The following is a 25,506-nucleotide window of genomic DNA, read 5'->3' as shown; positions in this document are numbered from 1 at the left end:
TGATATACTCCAGTCGGTTCCAAAAAAGTATGAGCTGTCTCGTATGGTAGGGAAATTACGCAGCTGAAAGGTCAAAGGCTAAAGAACACTGCACAGTCAAATAGCCAAACAATGGAATGGATTAATGCTGGGCCCAAGGAAATTGCAACTCGAAAATAACCAAGAGACATTCACAGAAAAGGCACTTTTATAGAAGACGATCAGAAATTTTCCCAAAAACTTTTCCCTGTTGCTACCCAGCAGGCAGTTCGGTGAAAGTATTAAGGGGTTATTTCTGCAACTTTTTGGTTACATCCAGGATATTCTTCTTAGGGTTTTCAGGAAAGAGTGTGAGACCTGAAAGTCAAACTGAGCTGGGTTTGCTTCTTGGCTCTAGCATTCTAGAACCAGTTGTACAACCTTGAAAAAGTTCCTAGATGCTATTTGGCCTCAGCATCCCCATCTAAAAATTGGGTGATAATAGCTACCTCTGTCAGAGCAATAAAATTAAATGGGAAAACAAAATGACTCCACCTATATATCACTTGGAACATAAACATCTCAATAAACTGAGTTCATTTTTCTTTTTCCCAAATTGTTGGCTAAGTCACATGCTTCTCCTTTTCAACCCAATAATCTTTGGCTTTGCACAACCACTCCCACACTTGCCCTATCCCAAAATGCCAATGGATGTTTTTTATATTCTGAGATTCAAGCTCCCCAGATGGGCATAATAATTGATTTCAGATAAGGACAATTCACTTTCTGCTAACCAAAGAGGATTCATACTTGATCTATCCTCAGCCACTTAAATTTTTAACTAGATTCACATCTACATGACAACATGTTGAAGAAGCTCCTGGCACATCCACTTAGCCCCCCTCTCGTCCCTCACCTCACTCCCAGGCCTTCAGGAATCATCCTTGCTTGAGCATTCTCAGATCCCCTCCCAGCCCAGCAAGCACTGGTCAGACCCCAACACCTCAAGGAAACTAAGACAACTGATAATAAGCAATACTCAAAGGAAATATTCCTGAATTCACAATCAGGAATTTGATTAGCATCCAAAACATCTAAACACTGTCTAACGTATATTTACAATTTGGAAATCAGCAGTAGGTACAAAGATAACACTCTTCCCCTTCTCTCTCCAAAGAATATCAAACCAGAATCAGATCTCTAAGATTTATGATCTTCTCTTAACTGTCGGCCAATGCCTGGAACAGGAGATATTATCACATCAAAGCTATAAAGTTCCTAATAAAATAATAGCCTACTCTGTATTTACCCTTTGTTTTTAAGCCTAATCTTGAAAATGCCCCTGTGATCATCCAATAAATCTAAATTTTGAGAGTTTATAAAGAGTTACATATAACATAATAACTGGACCAAGTTAATAATTTGACCTAGTTAATATTATACCCCTTCTATCTCATCAAATAATAACACTCCGAACAGTAATCAAGTTATAATACTGTTTTCAGGAAATGTAATTTTAATTTTTTCTCCACATTTGGCTTTGAGCTTGCAGTCCCATTTGTGAGATCTCATCCTATAGATACATTTTCACCTGTGTGAAATGTCCATGTTACTCCATGCAGTAGTGTTTTGAGTATTTAAAATTGAAAATGACCCAAATGTTTATCTGCAGGGAATCAGTTAAATAAATTATGGTATGCCCAGACAAAGAGATTACACAGCCACTTAAAAAAGAAAGCAAGAAGGGCTCTATTATTGAACTGCAAAGACTTGTAAGACATACTATTAAATAAAAGAGCAAGATACCAAACAGCCTGTGTTGTATACTACCTTTTGTGTAAAACAGGGAAGAAATAAAAAAAAGTGTATATATACATACACACATGCATGTTTGTATTTACGTAAAGAAATTTGAGAGGAGTGTATTATATGCTCAAAAAATACATTAAAAAACAATTAGTGGTAAAAATGACATTCCAGTCCTTCGAGATTAAAACACTATCTAGAAGATCATAGTTTGTGGCTGACCATGATTCTTTTTCCTCTTCTAATACCATACATGCCCACATACACACATATATTTAGATTAATAAAGGAGAAAACTCCTAGAGAAAAAGAGCTCCACAAAGCCTTCTTCCATGTATTTTATTATTATTAATCACATTAAGGTGAACTGCAGTCTCCTATAGTTGTTAAGACCTCACTAGCCCCCAAAATGTTTTTGCCTCAATGGCCCTGGATCCCCTGAAGTACCCAAGAGAAAGGCATCCTCAAGGCTACCATACAGATAAGCTCACCTTCATAGGTGCCAACTTCCAGAAGAGTCCCACTCTGCTCAAGGTCCAAGAACTCCTTCACAGTCAGAAAGTTATAGTCCACGCCAGGCACTTCTCCTTCTCTTGGAGATCGGGTTGTGCCTGCAGGAGACAAGACAAAGGCACAACAAATCATCAGTCCACTAAAACAGGAAGCTCCGCATCCAGGTGTAATTAAAATAACCTGTTCAGTAAGCTGGAGTACCTAAGACTGCACACCTACCCGCCCGGATAGGGACCTGGGAAAGCCAACTTATTTCTAACAGAATAGCATCCTCACTTCCACTCTTCAGGGGCCTGGGACCCTCAAAGAGGAGAAAGAGAAAACAAAGTACAGCTAGGTAACTCGAGGAGAGCTTTATCATTTTAAAAATGCACTGAATGAAAATGGTGAACTGGATTTTATACAGACAACATTCACAATCAGCAGCTTTTATGACTCCAGTAAATACTAAAAAGTTATCCTCCTTAAGCTCAGAGCCTAAGGGGTTTATATTTTTATCACAAGCTTCGAAATTCTTGGGTTCCGCAGTACATCCGGCAAGTTCCAATGTAGTAAGCCCTTTGAAGAAAATGACACTGACTGCATAAACACATCACTAGAGCATTCCAATTGCCCAAGATCTGTGGTTGGATATCTCCCAGGTATTAAAATGCTGCGGCTCTCCATGTAATTAATATGTTTGGTAAAAAGAGGCCACCCATTAAGTTCTGACTAGAGAGAAAGGACACTGCATTTGTTAGGAAATTCTCCAATTAATCTGGTCATTCTCTCAATGACTAATAAATAAAACAATTCTTCTTAAGAAATACTATAGGGCCTCTAGAGTATTTAAGTAACCCAGCTCAGGTGCCGGGCTGTAGAGCTATCATTTTAGCCCAATCTCAACCAAAAGTGTGGAAGCAACGTGGAAGGAATGTGGTTTACACATAAATCAAGAAAAGAAAATAAGCCAAGAAGCAATTATGTAGTGCGTACTAGGAACCTATGTTAAATATTATGGGAGACCAAAAAAAGAGTAAAATACATGATTTCTGCTCCTATATTCAAGTTAGGAGATACGATTAACTTGGCTCATTTTGCAAGGCACCATTATGTATGGTGCCTTAAGATTAATGTTGACCTATATAATGAGCAGGGATTTTTCTGTATTCCTAGGAACTTAATAATCGGGGATTTCCCCCTATTCCTAGGAAATTTAAAGCAATTAAATAGCCAACTGTATGAACCTAGCGGCTCTAATGTTCCCAGCACAGTGCAGTCTCTCTGCTCACCTGCCCATGGGAACGATCGTGGCCAAACACCTACAGTGGAGACCCAGAATTCTAAGTCAAAAAACTTAACACCTAGTGCATATTTTACTCAGCGTAAATACATTTTAAATGAACCCAATTTTTCTAATATCTGAAATCAGAGGTTTTAAACAGCTGCCAATTGTCCATAAAACAGTTGTTTTACAAATGTTTGCTTACCACGCCCAGCATACTGGGGCTTTCTGGTAAAGAAGCCTGCTTGTGTAGATCTGGAAGTCTACGCTTGTACTATTTCCTAATTTGTTGCCACTTCTGGCTCCCCTGACAGATGGTGACAAGCTTCTGAGGTAATTCACAATTTTTAAATTTATATCTCCAGGGTCAGGCACACAGTAGGTACTCTGGAAACATAAAGAGTACCATATACTTCTGATGAACAGGTGTCTGGAGCGGGAATGATGGGTTCACGGTTTGGCTTCCCAACTTGTGGTCTTGGGCACGTTCCTCAGGTTCTGTTATTTCTTAGTTTCCTCATCTGCAAACTAGGGATAACAACAGTACCTACACTATAGGTTTGTTGTGGGTATTGAATGAGATAAACCTTTTAGAAGGCCTAGCTCAATAGTCATTGGTACATATTACAGTTTATATTATCGTTAGAATGAAACGAGTTGATAGAATATTATAGTTCAAGTGATATATATATATATCACTACATGGATCATTATATGTTTAATCTTTTGAATAAATATTTATAGAGGCCCCAGTACACACCAGGCACCAATTTAGGCACTGGGGAAAGACTGGTAAGCAAGATAAAGCTCCCACCCTAATGGAATTTATATTTTACTATGAAAGATAGAAAATAAAGATATATGTGAATACAGCATATAATTTCAGATGGAAATAATTCTCCCATAGGAAACCTGGGTGAAAGGACTAGAAAGCATCTCAGAGCGACAGGAGCTAAAGGCTTGAAAGTGTTTGGAGGAAGGAAGCGCGGTGGGGAGCAGGGAAGCTATTTTAGATGGGCGATTAGGAAAAGCCTGGCTAAGGAGGTGCCATCTACATTGAGAGCCATGCAAAGGTGATGGGAAAAGCACTGTAGGCAGAGGAAAGGCCAAGGGCTTTGACGTAGGAACAGGCTTGACATGTTGGAGGAAGGGCAAAAAAGGCCAGAGCAGTTGTTCAGAGCAAAGGACAAGAGGTTAGAAATGAGAGCAACGGGCCAGCTGATGTAGGCCACAGACAACACGTCATATTTTGTTCTAAGGATGATAGGAAGCCACTAGAGGGTTGTGAGCAGGGTCGTGACATGATTCATTTTTAAAAGATCACTGAGTTTTACAGAGACCAGGCTATGGGCAGAGTGTAAGGGGAAGTGGGCAAGACAGAAGCAAGGAGACCAGTCAAGTGGCTATGACAGCGTCCAGGGGAGAGAGAATCAGGCACGGACAAGAACAGCAGGACGTAGGAAGTAAGAAGCAGTCAGATTTCTATCACGAATCGTGAATATCTTCAAACAGCTGTTAACACAGTCCACAGGAGAGACAAGTTAAAAGTGTGCCAACTCCTCAGGCCATGCTAGGTCTGTATTTTGAAGCCAGAACGTGCTGATGGAGAGGATGTAGTGAGTAAGAAAAACAGAAGAATAAAGACTGACATCTTATTCTTTGACCTGGGCCAATGGGTTGTCCCATTTACAGAGATCAAGAAGACTTTTGGACATGTAATGTTTGAGATGCCTATTAGACACCTAAGTGTAGAGAGCTGTGGACAGTTGACCACATAAATCTGAAGAGCAGAGTGGAGGTTGGGACATAAACTTGGGAGTGATCAGTAAACCACCAGCCTTTGAAGGCAAGAGACAGAAAGGATCATTTAGGGAGAGAGTGTGCAGAAAAAGAAGACAAGAAATTTGGGTTGAACACTAAAACCTTGTAATTTTTAGAAACTGAGAAAAAGAGGAAGATCCTCAAAGGAGACTGAGAAGCAGCAGTCAGCAAGGCAGGACCAAAGGAGGCGGGTGTGATGTCTTGGAGCCAAGTGAAAAAGCTGTTCAGCCGGCTACTTGGAAAACACAAACAGTCGACATCATATTGGGAAATCCCAATGCAGGCAAGAATAGAATCTCTTTGAAACTTGCTGTGAAAGGATCTGTCTTAAATATGCTCTAGACGGCAACTCTCATACTGGGTCTCTGCACCAAAATTCCATTAACTGAATCCATCTCCACCCATAAAAAGATGAGCATAAATAAAACCAAACAAAAGACTGTTGGGTTTTGAAAGTCTTCTAAAACCAGACAACGTTCGGTTTTTCCTCCTTCTGTAGCCATCTTATCTTTGCCATTTTTTTCAACCAGGATTTTAGAACCAATTTGTCAGATTTACTTTAAAGACAACAATAACCCCTGGGTGTTAAGTTCCTGAAAGGATTCAAAATAATCAAGAACTTCAAAAATGCTACGTTTTAGATGAAAAATGAAACTAGCAGATTTCCCATGTGAATAAATATGGCCTTTGAGCTGCAGGGGAAGGGGGTAGGGGGAGGGTACATCTCCACCCACAAAACCTTCAGGGTTTATTACCAGCCAGAACCTTTCCACTCTGCAGGCGAGCAGGAGGTTCACTCCCGGTTATCCTCTGAGCAACCCGCCCTGGGTCCGGGCCAACAGGACCAGGCTCCATTCAGTGACGCAAGGGAGAAAAGGGCCTGGGAGGGGACCCCGCCTCCTCTTTTCTTCTAGTAGAATGACAGGCTGCCGGCTGGACACACGCCTGGCAGATGGCATTTCAAAGGGTTTTCAGGAGCCATCTGGGGTGGGTACAATTATTACAAACCACACTTCTAACAAAGCCAGAAGGGTTACTTCCTGGCAGAAGAGAAGTAAAACAAATTCTATCATGTTTCTCAGGGACAGCATATTAAAAAAAAAAAAAAAAATCAGCAGGCTGACAAACTGGGGTTTCTACAGCTTACAACACAGCCTTCCGCTTGTCTAGTTAGAAATGAGGCCAAGAGTATCTTGCAGTTATTAGCTTTAAACAAATAAACACAGTGCCCACCTCCTCACCTTCAAAAAGACAAAAAAGACAGAGATTATCAAACACTACGAAAAGAATGATAGCTTCCATTTATTGGATGCTTACTTATGTCCCAGGCAAGGTGTTAAGCACTTAACCAATACTATTGTGTTTAATCTTCATAAGATCAGCAGAAGTAAGGATTATTATACTCATTTTATTGATGAGGAAGCTGATATTCAGAGAAGTAAAGTAACCCGCCGAAGGTCACATAACCAGTGAGGGAGAGCTGTGATTCGGATGAAGACAGCCTGACTTTAGCATCTCTTATTCTAAACCATCAATGTCCAACAGATCTTTCTGCCTTGATGGAAATGTTCCATATCTGTGCTAACATGGTCGCCACTAGCCACACGTGGTTACTGCTAAGTGGCTAGTGTGACTGAGGAACCAAATTTAAAATTTTATCCAACTTTAATTATATTAAATTTAAATAGCCACATGTGGCTAGTGGCAACAGGGTTGGCCAGTGCAGCTCTAAACCATGAGAGTATCTGAGTTGCCTGCATTGCACAATGTCCATACAATGCCCCCAAAGCATATCTAGCTCTCAAGATAATAACAAGAAACATGCTTGCATTCAACAGCAGACATCTTGCACTCACTCAGGAAAAATTTCCTTTTAAAAACCCCTATATGCTTTGAAAAACGATCCAGTCAAACTCTGTTTTGTACTAAAAATTGTTTGGTTCCTACTGGCTATGGTTTCTCAGAAAAACATTTCCTTAGATATTTGTGACAGCATGGTTTTAGCAAAAAAAAAAAAGGACCAAAACAAAAGCAGTCTTTCAAAACAAAAAATTGAGTGCCCATGAACACGGGAATGACTGAATGAAACATGGCAGATCCACCCTCAGGAAAATGTTTTTACCATGTGAAGAACTGTGAGATCTACATGCAGTTATCAGAAGGCATGCCTATGATGTACAGTTGAGTGACACCAACAAGTTACAGAATAATATGTAAAATATTACTGCATTATTGTACAACACAAAAAGAAGCCCTATGGATGCTGTACGTTTTATGAGTTAAAACATAGTTAACTGGATAGAATAATACTAAACCCTTAACAGTGGTACCCTCAGGAGAGTGGCTTCAGAAACGGGAAGTGACAAAATGACTGTTTCTTTAAATAGCTCTCACACTCTGAATTGTACCAATAGGTATGTAGTTGTTGGGCATTTTATAAATTGTATGAAATAACTATTTAAGGAATCTCGAAAGATCTGATTCTTGAGCATCCTTTCAAATATCTCCAATATTAACTTAGTCCTCGCAAAAACATGCAAAAGCATATAGGCTCCAAGTGAATCAAACAAACAGGTGCCAAGGTTTCCCATCTCATAGAAAGCCAGCATCAACATCAACAACACTTGCCTTTAGCTATAAATAGGAATATACTACAAATAAAGTTGAGGAGAAGGTGGTACTATTTTTCTCCCTGATTTTGTTTTTTAAACCTCAAACTGCTCATCATTTAAACAGAGTCCTTTTTAAGTGGCAAAATACCTACACTTAGGTATTTGTACCACAGTAGTGAATATAACCCTTTCTGCCACCAGATCATAACTTAACAAATTAATCTGTGCTATGCCCTACTGCATGTCTCAGTATGAATCAGCAATGCCCCCAAAAGTTCGCCCCTTAAAGCTTGAGTGGCTGCTTGCTTCTCATGCACATTTTATGGTTCATAAACTTTTAGTGTACTTGGCTTAAGTGACCCTTGCTGGGGAAATCAGAAAGTCACCTTTCTTAGCAAACTCCATGGCTACAGAAAAGAAACTGGATCCGGAGCTCATCTGCTCCCTTCTTACTCGAGACATTCTCTTGAAATATCCAGTTGAAGCAGGAAAAAAAAAAAAATCCTAGTGATGAGACACTGATATGCCATTTCCTCCTGCTACGTGTTCCCAACACCATCAGATTTCGAGGGAAGCCGTCACTCAGCAGCTGTCCTGAGTCTCAAGGCCAGATTGCTAATAGAAGAATCATGACCCTACTAAGATTAAATTATTAATACTCAATGGCATCACCTGCTGTTAAATTAATCTGGGTCTTGCTTATCAAAATCTAACACCACCACTTCAAAAAAAATTGTAGTCACCTTCACTGCCTCCATGTTGAACAAAGATCATTTCCTATAATAAAACGATTGTTTACATTGCTTGAAATTGGCTAGATATCCAGGACAGCCTCACGCTGTTCACTCTTCAGTTGATGGAGATGGAGCACAGTTGAATGTGTTGTTCCCACAAATTCATCCAGTTACCTACCATCACACAATTTTTGCCATATTTCAGGACCAGCAATACTATTTACTCATTTTCCCTTCAAATCAAACTGCTTTTTAAAAAACTTAAACACATTCACATAAAAAGGAAATGCTTAACCATGACACACCTATTAGAATAGTTTTAAAAAATTCTTACAATATCAAATGCTGGCAAAAAAGGAGCAACTGGAACTCTCATACAATGTTGGTAAGGATACAAAATGGTACAGCCATTGGGAAAAGAATTTTGGCAGTTTGTTACAATGTTAAATATAAATTTACCATATGATCCAACAATCACACTCCTAAATACTTATGCTAGAGAAATGAAAGCTTATGTTCACACAAAAACCTATATACAAATGTTTATAGTGGCTTTATGCATAATCATCCAAAACTGGAAACAAATCCAAATGTCCTTCAACTGGTGAATGGATACACTGTAGTACATCCCTACAATGAACACCACTCCACAAAATCCTAGATGCACATAAGTACCCGAAAGAATGTCAAATATACTGTGCCAAGTGAAAGCAAAGCCAGGCTCAAAAGGCTACACACTGCATATGATTCCACTTACATAATATTCTACAAAAGGCAAAACTACAATAGGGATGGAGAATAAACCAGTGGTTGCCAGATGGGGTTGGACTTGACTACAAAGAGACAGCACAGGGGAATGAGGGGAGGGGAAAGGGAGGAGAGAACTGTTCTGTATTCTGATCGTGATGGTGGTTGAACACCTATGCATTTCTCAAAACTTCCAGAACTGTATGCCACGAGGATGAATTTTACAGTTTATAATTTTTTTTAAAGGAAACATTTAGCATTACCTCAAATGAAGAATCAGTTGCATCCTGTCATAAATAGTAAGTAAAAGTAAAGGCAATAAAAATAAAATAAAGCCATTTCATTTTATCTAGAGCCTAAGGCTCCAAGCCTGAGGTCTGCATTCTCTTATTACCAATGGGAGATTGACAAACATTAGAAAGGTGTTAGAGACCTGCTAGCATCAGACTGAGACTTGCTCCTTAACATAATTATAAAAATTAGAAAGAAAATCATCTGCTCACTACTGGATTAAATGTTCAAGTAGCATCTAAAACACTGTCCCAAATCACCTCATGCTGTCTTAAAATTGTTTTGAGAACCATTAGAACTAGGCCTCTAACACCTGGGAAAACATCAGGACAGAGGTTAGAGGCTTGAGTTTTAAAGTCGGAAAAACCTAGTTTCAAAGTCCAATTCCACCACCTCACTCTCTACAGAATTTAGATTGCTGACCTCTGTAGGTCTCAGTTTCCTCACGTACAGGTGAAGATGAAAATAATAAAAATAAAATAATTAAAATTTTTAACTGGAAGTAACAAAAATATCCATACTCAGGGTTCTGTGTTAACACCAAATGAGACAACACCTATGCAGATCCCATCACAGAGTCTAGCATGTAGTAATAAGTATCCGAAACAAAGAGTAGTTGATATTCAGCTGACTGATTTGGCTGGCTTGGAAACTGGGCTGTGAATTTCAAGAACACTCTTGGAAATACAGCCATGAAGAAAAATCTCTATGCTTATGATGTAGATATATTACAGATTATTTTGTATTCACACAAAATATCATCAACATCAAACGTGAATCATTCTTTGGGTTCTGGCCTTCAGTTAATGCAAGCTTCTTTATTCTGGCTAGGAGTTTACCTGCCTATTTTACTATTTCAATCCTCTCTGTTTCAAAATAAAAATAGGGGGAATGTGTGTCCTACAGCTAAGCAATCTTTATGTTTTCACCCTGTAGAAAAAAGTCCTGACTCCTTGGCTCTGATTCATGATCTTGTCTTCTTTTCACCATCCGAGAAGTACAAATCTCACAGCATGTGCCATTGCAAACTTTTTCTATGAGTAGATGCCTTTTCCTTAGGGAGCCAGACCAATCACAAGAAGGATGTACATCTCCTTACTCCTAAAGCAGAGATTCGGAAACGACATGTCCACAAATACTGACCACACCTTTACGTGATTCACAGACTTAAAACACTAGTGACTTTTCTATGGTGCCTTCAACGCAGCAGCAGGCACCCAAACGTGGAGCCACTAGAATGTGTACTGCACGCTATCTTCCTGAATTTTTTAATAAAAAGCACTCACCCTTACCAAAGCTTTTGTATCACGAATAGTGATGGTGACTAGTTAGCACCAGTTAACATGAAGTATCCACAGGGATCTAAGGACAGAAGACCAATAGACCTTTTCTTGTAAGAAACACGCATATGTTTAAAACAAGTCCATCTAGCTTCTTGCTTGTATCCTTTCAAACCTACATTCCTTGCGAAAGGGGATTTAAGCAGATTTTCTATAATTGTGGGGCATATTGGAAACAAACAGAAGCACTAAAGGAAAGGGAAAGAAGAGCTAGAGACAGAGGAAGCACAGGCTAGGCCATAATATATGACTGCTATAAGTATCTCCTGATTAAGGAATACTGAGCAATAATAATATTAACAGCTACTGTTTATTGAGCATTTACTACGTGCCAGGGAATTGCTAAGTACTTCACAGACGATCCTGATGCTTGGCTGAGAGTAAAGTAGTTTGACTTTATTGGGCTCCTGGTTCTGGGGCTTTCAGGCTCAGACTGAATTACACCACCAGCTTTCCTGGTGCTCCAGTATGCAGGGGGCAGGTTGTAAGATTCCTAGGCTTCCATAATTGCGTGAGTCAATTCCTCTAATAAATCTCTCTCTCTCTCTCCCCTCGCACATACACACACATATATATTCTATTGGTTCCGTTTCTCTGGAGAACTCTGACGAAAACACAGGGTAAACTGATCCCTTCAAGGAGCACCATTTTAACTAACTGGCCATTCCCCCTCTCCAAACACCCCAACCATCATAACAAAGGTCAGAAACAGTATCTTCATCTTTCTATCCTGGATCATAATACAGAATACTCAGTAATTATGTCTTGAATGGAATACTGCCAGGCTACTCAACAGTGGGTGTGGAAAGATAATTATTTCATGCCAGCCACAACTCGCATGCTTGGGATCAGAAGACCCTTTCAGGTTCCATCCTGCATGTAGGAACATGTGTGATGAAGGCACAGGAATCTCGTTAACAGATCACACCTAAAACACTTGAAATAAATAAGGACTTGGCATTTATTCCATTGTGCTGATGATTTGGAAAAGCGGCTTAGATTTCAGAGATAGGAAGCATCAGACCTGGATTTCATGATCTTGCTTCTAGCTCTTCTCTCTACAACTGTGACTCGGGATGAAGAGTAAGAAGTTGTGAGTGCCAGATCCAAGTGAACCACACCAAGTCAAAGGCAGTTCTACAGGAACGGTTTTTTCTTGCAGGTCAGTTGTCCTTTGTTACTTACGATAAGTTTGAACATGTTACTTTTCAAGGAGATCTTCACAATGCCAAGGGTAAATGTGGACCCTGTGCTGAGTGAATCACATTATGATACAAAAAAGAGGGTCTATATTTGCCTACAGAAGGCTTTGGCAAGCAACTGGCTCCTAATAACAAATGAAGGCAGCAACTTAAAAAGGAACGAACTGGTAAGAGAAGAATCAGGTTCTAGTTCCAGCTGTGCCATTAAATTAATTACGTCATTGACCTTAGGCAATTCCTTTTTTAGGCACTCAATGTCCATCTGTAAAACAGTACGGTAACCACTGCCCTGATTTTATCACAGAATGATTATGAGATAACAATTCCTGCACAAGCATACAAAGTGGTTGGCAAATTTAAGGCATTTAAAAGTTTTGTGCATAATAAAAATCCGTATTTAGGCCAAGATTTACTCTTTATAAGCATTATCTCATTTAATGCTTCTAACAACCCAATAAAATAGGTACTATTATTATTCCCATGTCACAGATGACAAAATGTGCACAGAGAGATTAGATGACTTGCCAAAAATTACAGAGCTGGTAAGTGGCAATGCCAGGATTTGAACCCAGGATTTTAATGCCACAGAGCAGTGAAAGCTCCTGAACACAAAGAAGGGGGATGGGGTCAGCTGAGTCTCCACAGCTCTTCACCTGAGCATGAGTAAGTCATCACCTGTCCTCACCAAAGAAAGACAGCAGGCAGTGATGGAGCTGAGTGTGAGGGAGAATGCCCCTCCCCCACAACTTCCCTGATCCGAAACCCACTTCTGAGGAAGTCTTACTGCCTCTTAACCAGAAGAATGAGGTAAATCAGGCAAGAATCCATTGACTAGAAAAGTCAAGTAATAACTTGAACCTGAATATTAACCACTCTTCATCTTTTATGCGGGGGAGGGAGCTTTGGCACATACAAACTCATGGAAACCCTGCATTCATTAAAAACAGGAAAGTGAAAATTCTCAAGCTGTCATTGATTCATTTCAAACATTCAGCATTCAGGAAATAAAGGATAAAGAATCTCCAACACTAATTACACGCTTATCAAAAATCAACTTTTGAGGATTATCTTAAGGCATTTTTGTTCAGAAAGGAATGCGGCAATTCAGTAATGCCACATCCTAGTACTAAAGGCTGTCTATGATAAAAGGGGATTAGATCAGACAGACTTTCACCATTATGACAGGTAAGACTTCCACTTTCTCTGAATTAATGACAGCAATTGTTTGCGTAAAATGCAATGAACTAATTCCAACAACTTGAACCAGATAATTTCAAAAGCATGAAAGAAAATGATTATTTTGGTGAAAAGCTATAATTAATTAAGAATGTCAAATTTCCACAAATTAGGTGACTTTGTAAGCCCAATGTTGAATATTTCTAATATTTGGCAGCTTTCTTTCTTTAGTTAATGAAATAAAATTAAGAGTGACTGCTAATGGGTATACGGCTTCTTTTGAGGGTAATGAAAATGTTCTAAAATTAGATAGTTAAAATGGTTGCTCAGTTCTAGGAATATAATAAAAACCACTACTGAGATGCAGACATAAATAGAAAGACATCTCTGTCCTCAAGCATATTACAATTTAGTACGGTTTTTTTACATTTCCACGAGTAATATATGAAGTATAAGCATATTACAATTTAGTAGGGTTTTTTTACATTTCCACGAGTAATATATGAAGTATAATCATTCTTCAACAATCTAATAATTGCTTCCATGAGTCCTCCCGACACACAAACCAAGAGCAAGTGTGAGATCAGAAATCACTGACCAGGTTACGTCATTTTCCTAATAATTATAGGGGCCTGGAGTTCACCCATAATGGCAGTATAGGGAAATCGTTATAAAATCTAAAATCAGACTTGGTCAGTTCAAATTCTAGCTCTGATATTTACAAACTATGCAGCCACAGACAAGTTAAACATTTGGGGCCTTGGTTTCCTCATCTCTAAAATGGGAATTTATAATACCTGCAACAGAAGGTTGTATAAGGATTACATAGGATGATACATGTAAGATGCTTAGCCTGGTCATAATATGCATTCAATAAACATTGGCCATAACAACAAAAGCATCGTCACCATTACTATCACCACCACCACCACACTCTGCTTTTAAAGGGAAATGTTTGTGAAAGAAAGAAAAGAACCTAGCTACTGACCATTTATTATACTGCTATCAGGAAACACCAGTTTTCTATACATAATGCCTAATTCAATTCTCCCAAGAGAGGTACTTTTTTACTACCTTCACAAAATTTCCCATCCTTAATCACCATTTTTCAAAGCCTCTCACACAAACATATACAACTCACAACCACAACTCTTTGGATTATCTTTTGATAAGAAATCACAAGTCAACATATTCTTGTTGTGTTATTTTAGTTAATTATTTGTCATTAAGTGCTAGCATCTATCTATAAGAAAATGTCTATTTATTGGAATACACTATCTGAATTGGAGAACCTCAAGTCCCCTATTCCATGTTACATTTTATTCTTCATATGATTAACTCATTCTAATTGAAATAATGTAATATTTACTTATTGAACAAATACTAAATGACTGGATAGAGAGAAATCAATTTATATCTAGTACCAACACAGAGCAATTATAAGAGCAATTCAAGATGGACATAAGAAAAAAGGAGTTAGTGTTGATTTAATAAATACATTGGTTCTCAGTTGACCTAGGTGTGATAGTTCTCGAAGCCTTCTCAAGTGTACAGCCAAATATTTATCACCGCGTACATTTTATTTTGGCTCCCATCAAGTATAGGTACTGATATGTCAAAGTAAACAAAAGGGAATATTGTATAAAGGGATATAATACGCTGAAAGAATAAAGAGGAGTTGGGTACAACAGTAAGCCTATACCAAAGATTATCACTGTACTACTTATGTGTTTCCTTACTGAAACACGTAGGAGTATGGCCTTTATAGTATGAGAGAAAACATAGTGGGATCAGTAAAATTTACAGGATTCTATTTCAGCACAGTGTTGAAGAGTTACTGCGTGAAGATCATAAAAATGATGATCTTTTCCCATTTTTAACATATACTTTTTTCCTCCTTTTTTTTTTAAGAACAGCATTCACCTTGAAAAAGCTTCACTGGCACCAAAATCTCTAACATTCAAAAAGTGTCTTATGAGCAAAGACTGAGAAACATGAGCATTTGAACATCACTAAAGTATGGGTTCCCAAGCACATGAATTCACTCTTGAGACTGCTATTGTTCATAAGCCTCTTAAGGCTTTTCCCCCATGAATGATGACATCAGCAGATTCCTAGAAACCCGAATTACCGCCTTGACTTCCCCCTACCCTAGGACCATCCATTACCTTATCTAATGCTTGCCAATTATCTCTGTAACTCTAAGCCACAATCCAAAAAAATATGGACTTGGAGCAACTGCAAAATGATCTAGACCCAGCTGATTAACTATTATTACCCTCATTTCGATTAGTTCACTTCTCAATGAGCAATTACATTCTCACATTATGTGGTACTTCACTTGCCACAACTATGGTTCATTTTATGTTATATACTACACTTTCTAGATAGGTGAGTCCTATAAATCATTATTTTTCACTGTGACTGTTAAGCGAAATTAAGTAGCTTTTAAAGGTGAAATTAAGAAAAAAAAAAACTACTAATGCTTCTAAACATCTGCCTGGAAAATGTAGACCATGATGAAGAGAAGTCTGTGCTGATGTGATAAACTGAACAGCCGGTCTTTGCCCACACTGACTTTTAAAAGAATTATTTCATTAGAATACTATAGAAGGTATTAAAGGTATTATTAGAAAATGAGCGGTCAAGTTTTTAAAAGGCAAAATCAACTAGAAATCTTTATTATTATAAATTAGTCGGAATAACTATTACATAAAAACAATAAATTATTCTACATCTAATAGAAATCGGTCCTTTTCAAACAAGCCTTATTTCAGAGATGTGAGGTGAGTGAGTGCATTGCCTTCTAAGACAGCCACATCATTTTAAGGCTACAGGATTCTCATTAACCCAAAAATGCAAATTATGCCCTTGTCATCTACACAAACTGGACCTGATGTGAGTCCAGATAAAAATCAAATCAAGGGTCAAATCAATGACAACTTATTGGAGACCGAAATTTTTAAATCGGGTCATTAAAAGCTAACAATATCTTAGTTGTGACATATGAACAATCTATTCTTAGAAAAAAATGGAGTGGTTTTATTTGTCTTTATTTTTTTTTTACACATATTAATTAAATGTCATATCACACAATGCTTACTGGTTCTCACTCTTGGGTTTCATCTAATTCGTCATCCCTGTCAAGAGCGCCTGCTGATCAAGGGCAAAGAGAGGGTAGAGACAATCTTTATTTCCCCGATTTGGCAGCAGGGTATGACTGCCATTAGCTTCCTGTCAGCAGGTGAAGTCCTGGCGATGTGATAGATGGTGCTGGAGCTCTTACAAGGAGTTTCCACCAGATACCTGCCTCTTAACCTATTTACCCAGCAGTTACACGCTCATCTTCTAGGAAACCCACATTTTTGCCCAGAGGGGAACAAAGAGTCAAAGTCCTTACTAAATACAGAAGCTACAGCCATGGCCTTCCACAGGCCTGGCTTCTCCAAACAAAACCCAAAAAAGGTTATTTAAATGAGCCAGCTGGGAAATTCAGAAAGCTGCTTCTAATCTCAACGTGTAATACATGTTACACCTGAAAAGAGTCAGAGGAGATTAAAGCTATCCATTTTAATAGTTAGCAACTTTACAAAATTTTGAGCAAGAAATCTTTTGTTTTACATACATAAAACAGGGAATGAGACATTTAAGAGAAAAGAAGTGGTTTTCTAACCCTTAAATGAGCACCAATGTCAATTAATGACAAGTACACCAAAATAAATGGAAATGGTAAACAAAAAATTCACAAAACAGGTTCTAATTAAATTTGAGTGGAAGTGGCTAACTTTAAAATCAATAAGCTTTAATCTCTCGTTTCTCTCTTCAGACATAAAAAGCACATGCTGTAGTGTGTCCCCAGCAGAGGCCCTTCACACCTGGCAGTAGTAGTTGGTTCCAGGCCACAGCTCCCCAGAACCAGCCTCATCCCATCTAATAGGGACCAGCACCCACGGGGCAGCACCACCTCCTCAAAGGTCTGAGCTCTCAGCCACTAGGGCCCCTCCCCTGAGCCTCCGGAGGCGAACAACCCCAACCTCCTCTTTTGGATCCTCCAACCTGAGGAGTGCAAGCTGCTTCATGATGTTACTGTCTTTGTGTTGAGAACTCAGAGCGCTCCTTCAGCTTTTTCAGACCTCCAACGCCAATTCCCTATGATACCTTAGAGTCCCTCTGTTGAAATACCTAGTATGGTTTTTGTTTTCCTGATTGGACCCTGACTCATATATTATAAGATATTACAATATATTTTTAGATTCTAAGCAACATTTAGAATATATCTTCTTACACTAGAGTGTCAGCTCCATGAGAAGAGGGGGTTTTGTCTGTCTTGTTACTGCTGCATCCCCAGCATCTGGAATAGTATCTGGTGAGTGGTAGGTGCGGAAGAAACATTAGTTGAATGAGTGTATTCCTCTAGTTAGTAGCTTAAAACTAACCAGAAGATACTGTCTAGGTATCAGCCTTAAGCCCATCTTGTACCCAACACCTTCCCGACTTCACCTAAAGCAGGTCCTCCCTAATTCTTCTTCACAGACCACTGCATATTTCCTTCATAACAATTTTCAGAATCTGTAACAACATCTATCTGTACACTTGTTGTCTTTCTCTTTCACCATGATATTAACACCATAAGGACTAAGGTTATATAGTCTATCCCACTATAACCTCAGTGCTAGCACAGACCAGGCATGCAGTATTTGCACAATTATTTGTTAAAAGAAAGGTACACTGGGGCTTAGATAACTTCACAAGACAGTAAGCCCTTTGAATGTTTCCAAAAAGAACTGGTAGGAGGAGACGAGAATTAGCAGCGACCTCAATGGGAGCCCGCACTCTGGAATTCCTCAATGTGATTTGGAATTCGAAATGGCTGTTTGTTAAGCCAGACTTAATCTCATAGCATTTTGAGATATTAAGTTATATTCATAAATTAAAATACTTGACGAATGTTAATACCATGAAAAAATCAAAACCTGTGTTGAAATCAAGTTCTTCCATGAATTCAATAAATATTCACTAAATACCTACTAGGTGCCAGGTATTGTTCAAGGGACTGCGATACATACAGCAAAAACAAAAATCAAAGTCTCTGTCCTCATGAAACTTACATTCTAATGGGTGGAGATGCACAATAAATAAGCTAATAAATATGTAACATGTCACTCAGCATAATGGAGAAAAAGTAGAGTAAGAGTGATAGGAAATTCTGGGTGGTGGAAATGGCATCACAATTTTCCATAGTCGGGAATGCCTTGCTGAGAAGGTAAAATATGTACAGAGATCTAAAGGAAGTGAGGGCAGGAGACAGTAAAACGCTAGATCAGAGAGATGATGAAGACAACACAGGGAGGTGCAGGCCACCACAAAGACTTCAGTTCTTACTCAGAATAAGATGGGAAGCCATTGGAGGGTTTTCACCAGAGGAGGGTCATGAGGTTTTACAGACTTTAAAGACATCAGTCCATCTACTAGGGTGAGAATAAACTCCATGACGGACTAGAGTAGAAAAAGGAACAATAGTTTAGAGGATATTGCAGTAATTGAAATAATAGATTATAATAGGATAAGAGAGCCACTAATAACTCCCATTAAAACATGGAGTCCAATTCTCTCCCCTTGAATCTGAATCTGCTTAGCAACCTGCTTGACCAAGAGACTTGCTTGACCAAGAGAATATGGAGGAAGGGGCACTGTGTTATTCTCAGGCCAGTCAGAATTCTTGCAGCTTATGATTTGGTCTCTTAGAACATAACAGCCATGCTAGGGGGAAGAGACCCCTGTGGAGAGGAAGTGAAGTTCAAACCCAACAGTCCCAGCTGAGCTCTCGGTATAGCCAACACAACTCTGCAGCCACATAAGTCGGCCCCCTTAGAAGCAAACCCTCCAGTTCCACTTGAACCACCCCAGCCTACTCTTAGCAGAGTAGACACAAGCCGCCCCACTGAGCCCTAGCCTAACTGCAGATTCATGAACAAAATAAATACTTGTTACCGTTTTTCAGCAACTAAGTTTTGGAGTGGGTCGTGACCCAGCAATAAATAACCAAAATAGAATTCATGGGGGCTTGGACCAGCACAAAGGAAAAAGTAAGCTCCTTAGCACTTATTTGGGAGACATTATATTAATCTGGTTAAGAACCTGGGCTTTGGAGTCAGAAGGACTTGTATTTGAACTCAGCTATGCCACCTCACAGGTGACCCTAGGGAAATTAATTGATTTTTCTCAACTTCTGTTCTCTCATCTGTAAATGGGATTAAAAGAAAAGGGCCTAGTTCCTTGAGATATTGTGATGTTACATTGGGATAACGTATGTAAAATACTTTGCCAGTGTCTGACACATAATGAGTACTCTTTAAAAGAAAAAAAGTAAGCTAGCAAAAGGATTGATTTTCCACCTTTTTAAAAATGGCAGTATACAATTGAACATTTTCAAAATGGAAACTTCTGTGGCATGACTCCCAATTTCCATTACATTAAGAGCCCAGATGCAAAAAGAATTGGTCCCAGGGGAATTACTGATCACAGTGAACTACCCATCTTCTAAGCATGAACTGTGTTTATTAAGACTTCATATGATTATCTGCCAAACTGCCTTTCAGAAGCCCCTCATGACTGGGGCAGCGTGGTGCGAATGGAAGAAGCTAAGTAAATAGTACCAACTCTCAGCATAATACCTTTCCTAAATTTTAAAACCATCACATCTGTTTTGGCACAGATGTTAGACAACTCAGCAGAGAGCAAACTATTATGACACCAATTTATGAGACTTCACAAATTCATAAAAGAAAGAACATGATTTTATCATTGCATCCAAAATCTTACTGCTGATAATTAGTGCAAACTCCTTAATAAAACCCTACATATGAGATGTAACATCTACCACAGACAGCACAAGAGACTTCAAACAGAAAGATCACTTTACCACTTTATTAACCTGGGCTTGATAACAGATCGCTGTTTGAGATATTCACATCCCATTTCCACTTTATTACAGAGATTACACCGAATAGAGAGCTGATTTTAACAGTAAAAGTCTTTCTGTGGCATTTAGCCAGAAGCAATAAAATTCTGACCTAACAGCTATAGCAAAATAGAGAAACCTACTGCCATATATCTCTATATTGAACAACCAGCCTTCAAGACACATAGTTGGAAGGACGCTGGAAAGGAATATTGCTTAAAAAATATCAATAGCCCGCGATTTAGGAGCAAATACAACAGATGTTTCGAATTGGTTTAATAAATATTTAAATACGTGCACCGACATGCCATTAGTTTGTGAAATACAGATTTCAGAAAATATTGACTTGAGGCCTGTACTACTTACCGAGTAAATACACAGTACAATGAATATTCATGAACAATGAAAATTCACTGTTTTAATGTAAATATGCATACCTGAGTTCTTGAGTGATTGAGCTTCCTATTTGGTGGTGGTTAGATTATGATAAATGTTCTACTTCTTACCATATGTTAATGACTAATTTAAGGCACAAGAGCTTTATGAAAAGTCAAGTTCTCATTTTAAACTGCAAAATGTTGAAATGCATTAGAAACTCATTACAGACTAACAGTCATAAAACTTTTCATTTTACAAAGAAGCCGCCATTTATCTGCTGAAGCAGAAACCAAAATTTTGTTATTTTTAAAAACTTGTACCGGCTGTTAAATTTAGTGCTTATTTCAACAGGATTTAATGTATCTGGGATGTGTTCCTCTATCATTTCCATTATTCTTCTTTATAGCTACATAAGCTTAAGGTAGCAATGGGTTCCCAAACCCCCCTTTATTGCAGTAGCAATAAAGAGAACATACTGTTACAGAGGAAGAAAAAGCCCAAACAGAATTTCATCCCTCCTCCACTCTCACAATGGTCTTTGCCAAGAACTACGCTTTCTCCCACAGCATGGTCTGCAAATGTTAACATATTTTCAGCAATAAAGAGATCTGACTCAAGCAATTTTGGAAAGCACTAGGTTTAATCCAATTAAACAGAATTCTTTACTGCAAGACTTCTTCAAAATCTTTAATATGCTAATACTCATTGAGAGTTTCCAAAAAGGATAAACTATGCTTTGTTTACCCAACACTTTCTTCATTGGGCATTTCACAGGACTAGGGTTTCTTGGCACACACACTTTGGGAAACAACAACACAGGCTGGTGAAGTTTGAGTACATTTTCTCTAATCCTATAGGCAATTTACTCATGTTTTTTGAAGGACTCAGTATCAAGAAAAGATTCCTATTCTTATTTTCTCCACCACATAAGGTCAAGTGTAGGATGAAATCTCACAATGATTTATGCGATAGGGCATACCTTCTTGACCCAGGAGACAACAGCAAATACAAACCTAATTACATCATTCACCTGTTGGAAGTCCTCCAATGGCTTCCCAAAGTCTACAAGATAAAACTCAAATTCTGTAGAGTTCTTGAATGTTTTTCCATGACCTATTCCTGCTTTCATCCCCAGTCATATCTGTTAGGACTCAGGACCTCAGTTCTGGTGCTTCTGGCTGCCCACAACCCCCTCCCAAGTAAATACTCCAAAGACAGAGAAGTCTTGGCTAATTTAACTGAATGTGTCATGTACCATGACTGTCTACACTTGGAGACTTGACGCCTATTATTCCTCTATCAGAAAACAGTCCACCATTTCCTGCTGGATGTTCTTTGGCTATAGGCTCAGCTTAGACATCAGTTCTTCCAGGAGACCTTGCCTGGTACACAAAGGATGGACTGGGCATCGTTACTATGGGTTCTCAAAGCATCCACTCCTTCCTCACACCAAGACTTACTACCATTGAAATGACCTGTTTCCTTGTTTCCTCAACCAACGTATCTATTCCCTGGGTGCTAATTACAAGGTCTGGGCACACATATCAGGTCTAGTAAAGAGTCCTTTACACCACAATCAATCAGTAAAGTATACGTAGTCACTCAGAATGTATGACAGCCCACAATAGCCACTAAACAAATTGTTGCTGAACCAATGCATGCTCTGTTTTATGTCAAGAGTAGAAAATTCTACTTCACATGCTAGGGATGTTTAATGAGACAACGCTCTAGTCTACATCACTGTGAAGGTCCGAGAGAGGGTTAGAGTGCAATCACTATAAACGCCATTTCACGTGGGCAAACTTAATGAGTGAAGTCAGAAGGGACAGTGGGAAAAGAAAAACAAGAACATGAGAGAAAAAAGCAAGGTGAAGAGTGCTGCTGTTTCTCCATTTAAATGAACTTCTGTCCTGAGTGAACAGGACATGGGGAGCTGCTCTCTTACTGGTCGCTGCTCCATGTGCATCTCAAAGTGAGCATCTTACCCCATGGAGCATTAGACACTGCACAAATTAAGAGAATTTCAAGGAAGACCTTGACCTTAAACAATTTTGCTTATCTTATGTGCTTGAAAATGGACTCGTTTGTAAGTTAGGACTCGACTGCACAAACATTCTAAGAAAGAATTCTTCTTTCAGTGCTGGCAAGAACTGGAAATAGTGGGTAGAACTAAAATGCAAACACAAATTAGCCACAGGAGCTAAAATAGCCCTTCCATAATTTTGTGTCATTCAAGATAACAAGCATAACTACTTCCAGAGTGTACATCTTGGGAGCTCTTGCTACAGAAGAGTTGATGATATATATCCTCTTACTTCTGACACCAACAGAAATTCAGATTTAAAGATCACATAAAACACAGCCTTCAAGTTACTACAGTGGCTGTTACAAAGTAAATGTTCAATGAAACTTAGAGACAGGAAGGAAGGAAATGAGAGAGGGAGAGAAGGAAAAAGGGAGGAAGGGAAAGAAGAAAGGAAAGTTGGTTTTGGTCTCTGGGATAGTTCTGTTATTCCACAGCAATTTTTTACAACTAAAATTGTAATCTACACTCTCAAACCACAAAGCTCGGTATACAATAGAAATAGATAAACACTGCCCAGTGGAAAATATCCGGCGTGTTCTATCTGGAAACAATGGAATCTCTTACAGATTCCAAAAGAAGAAAGACAAAGTGCCACAGGTAAGGCAGAAGTGCTCATTTCTAATGAGCAGCTCATAAAATTGCTGGAGAATTCTAAGAGACAATAAAGTAAGTTTCTTTTGCACAAGGCTTGGCATTTTGTAGGACGTAATAAATATTAGTCTCTAGCTCTATTACTCTGTTTTTGCACATAGAAAAGTGAGAGGCATTTAGGATGGATTGTCTTTTGTTCAATTTCTAGAGCAAACACTGAAGCATATCAGAGCATCATTCAGTTCCACAGTTGGCCATGACAGAAGGGAATGGGATCAGGTCAAACAGGGACATAGAAAAACTGAATAAATGCTGCCTGCTCCACAGAGTGTCAACACATCCTGCTCTCCTGGTCTGCTGCGTGAGTGTGGAAACAAGCAAGCAGTATTGAAGTGTGTAGTCCTTACTATAGAACAAAGCTGAGCCAAACAACAGATCACAACAGGTGGATATTTGATGAATCAGGCAATGCAGAACTCCTGTGGTCACTTGCATTCGAACTCTCTCAGATCCATGGGACTCTCTCTGGAGGTCAGAGCTCATCCATAAGGTTTTGGCTGTGATCCAGAAAAATGTAATAGGAAAACTGGCAAAGCTCCCAGCCCAGCCCATTAATAATCTGCAAACTGTGCGCCCTTCAGATCAAGCACTCAAGACCACAGGTCTTGGAGGTGCAGCCTCACACATGTCTTCCAGAAACAATTATTTTAAAATAGAGGTTCGTTTGTGCTGTTTGCTATAAATGGTTCTCCTCTCCCCTCACCCCAATCTCCCTCAGCCATAATTTTAAACATCTACCTGCAGCTGCACCTCTAGATTCAAATTTAAACATTCTCATCTCCCTATGATGAGTCCATGGTCCTCTTCCAGCTCACTGCCATCAATCAACAAGTTCCCCAGATGCAGCCATCCCTCTGCCCTGACGTCAAAGCTGCCTCACTTGTGGAAAACCTTCCCGGGAAAATTCCAATGTACCGAACAGAATACCTTCCTCAAATCAGTAGTCCAATCGATACCTTCATAAACCCCAACAACCCTCAGTAGGTTTGCCCCCCGCCTCTTCTCCCCTGGAGTATTTACAACCAAGCATATTATCTGCTGTACTGAGGTAATCCACAGAGAAATAACTGGCTAATCTTTGGATTGCTTTGAGAATCTGTAGAACTAAGATAAACTCATGATACTCAAAGGTTTCATTTGCACCATAGGATCAACAGTAACCTGAGAAATGTAAATACTAAGTTTAGAGTATTGAGTTTTCAAGTCTACCAAAGTAGCTTCGAGGAAGATAAAATGACATCGTAACTTAAAACATTTACTACCGTCTGGAATAAGCTTATATACTCCACTGCATTATCTTTTGAGATTAATATGGAGTATTCCAATCACAGATACAAAGAAGCTCTGATTTGTAAAACTTTATGAAAAAGCAAAAGGAGAACAAAAAAATTATCTTGTAGATTAATAATAGAGTAATAGAGTAGAACGTGCCTAATTCTTAACATCCTCAGGTTCAATGATGAAAATCCAATTCGTCATTACACAGATATTTACTGAGCAGCTATATGTTCAATCACCCCACCCGATGTAAGAGATGAAAAAGACATGGTCTCCTGTCCTCACCATGTTCACTTCCCTGGGAACCCTCAGTGACTTCACTGAATCTGAACCAGGGAGAGACGAGTTTTTAGAAAATGTGTAAAGAAAAAGGCTTCCTAACCTTTACAAAAACAACAAAGAATCTTTTGTTACATATAAGCAGTTTTTTAAAGAGTTAATCTTACATTCTCCATTTTCATCATAATTGACATTACCATCATTAATTAGACCTTCAAGTTAGTAATATCTATTGTGCTTTTCACTCGAATGACAGGAAGGGATAGTTGGTTCTTTTTCTTTTTTTTTTTTGCTGCCCTCCCTGATGTTCAGTTCACCGTGAAGGTGTTGTTGATATCGTTGCCATATTTTACCAAAATGGATGCTCAAATTAAGGTAACTTGGGAAGTTATTGCCTGTAAAACAAATG

At 38.8% G+C, this 25,506-nt stretch overlaps 1 protein-coding gene across 50 annotated transcripts in view; it reads right to left on the bottom strand.

Annotated features, from left to right (window-relative positions):
• The window catches only part of MAGI1 (membrane associated guanylate kinase, WW and PDZ domain containing 1), a 597,491-nt gene that overhangs the window by 118,307 nt on the left and 453,678 nt on the right, over positions 1 to 25,506 (bottom strand). For all 50 annotated transcript variants that reach the window (XM_070238662.1, XM_070238674.1, XM_023621197.2 and 47 more), the window contains one exon: positions 2,256 to 2,375. In XM_070238662.1, coding sequence (XP_070094763.1) covers positions 2,256 to 2,375 — 120 coding nt within the window. The remainder of the gene's footprint in view (positions 1 to 2,255; positions 2,376 to 25,506) is intronic.

The sequence above is a fragment of the Equus caballus genome, chromosome 16 (assembly GCF_041296265.1).
Source record: "Equus caballus isolate H_3958 breed thoroughbred chromosome 16, TB-T2T, whole genome shotgun sequence".
Taxonomy (NCBI): domain Eukaryota; kingdom Metazoa; phylum Chordata; class Mammalia; order Perissodactyla; family Equidae; genus Equus; species Equus caballus.
Note: the sequence above shows the minus strand (reverse complement) of the source record. Positions and strands in the feature narration are given on the sequence as shown.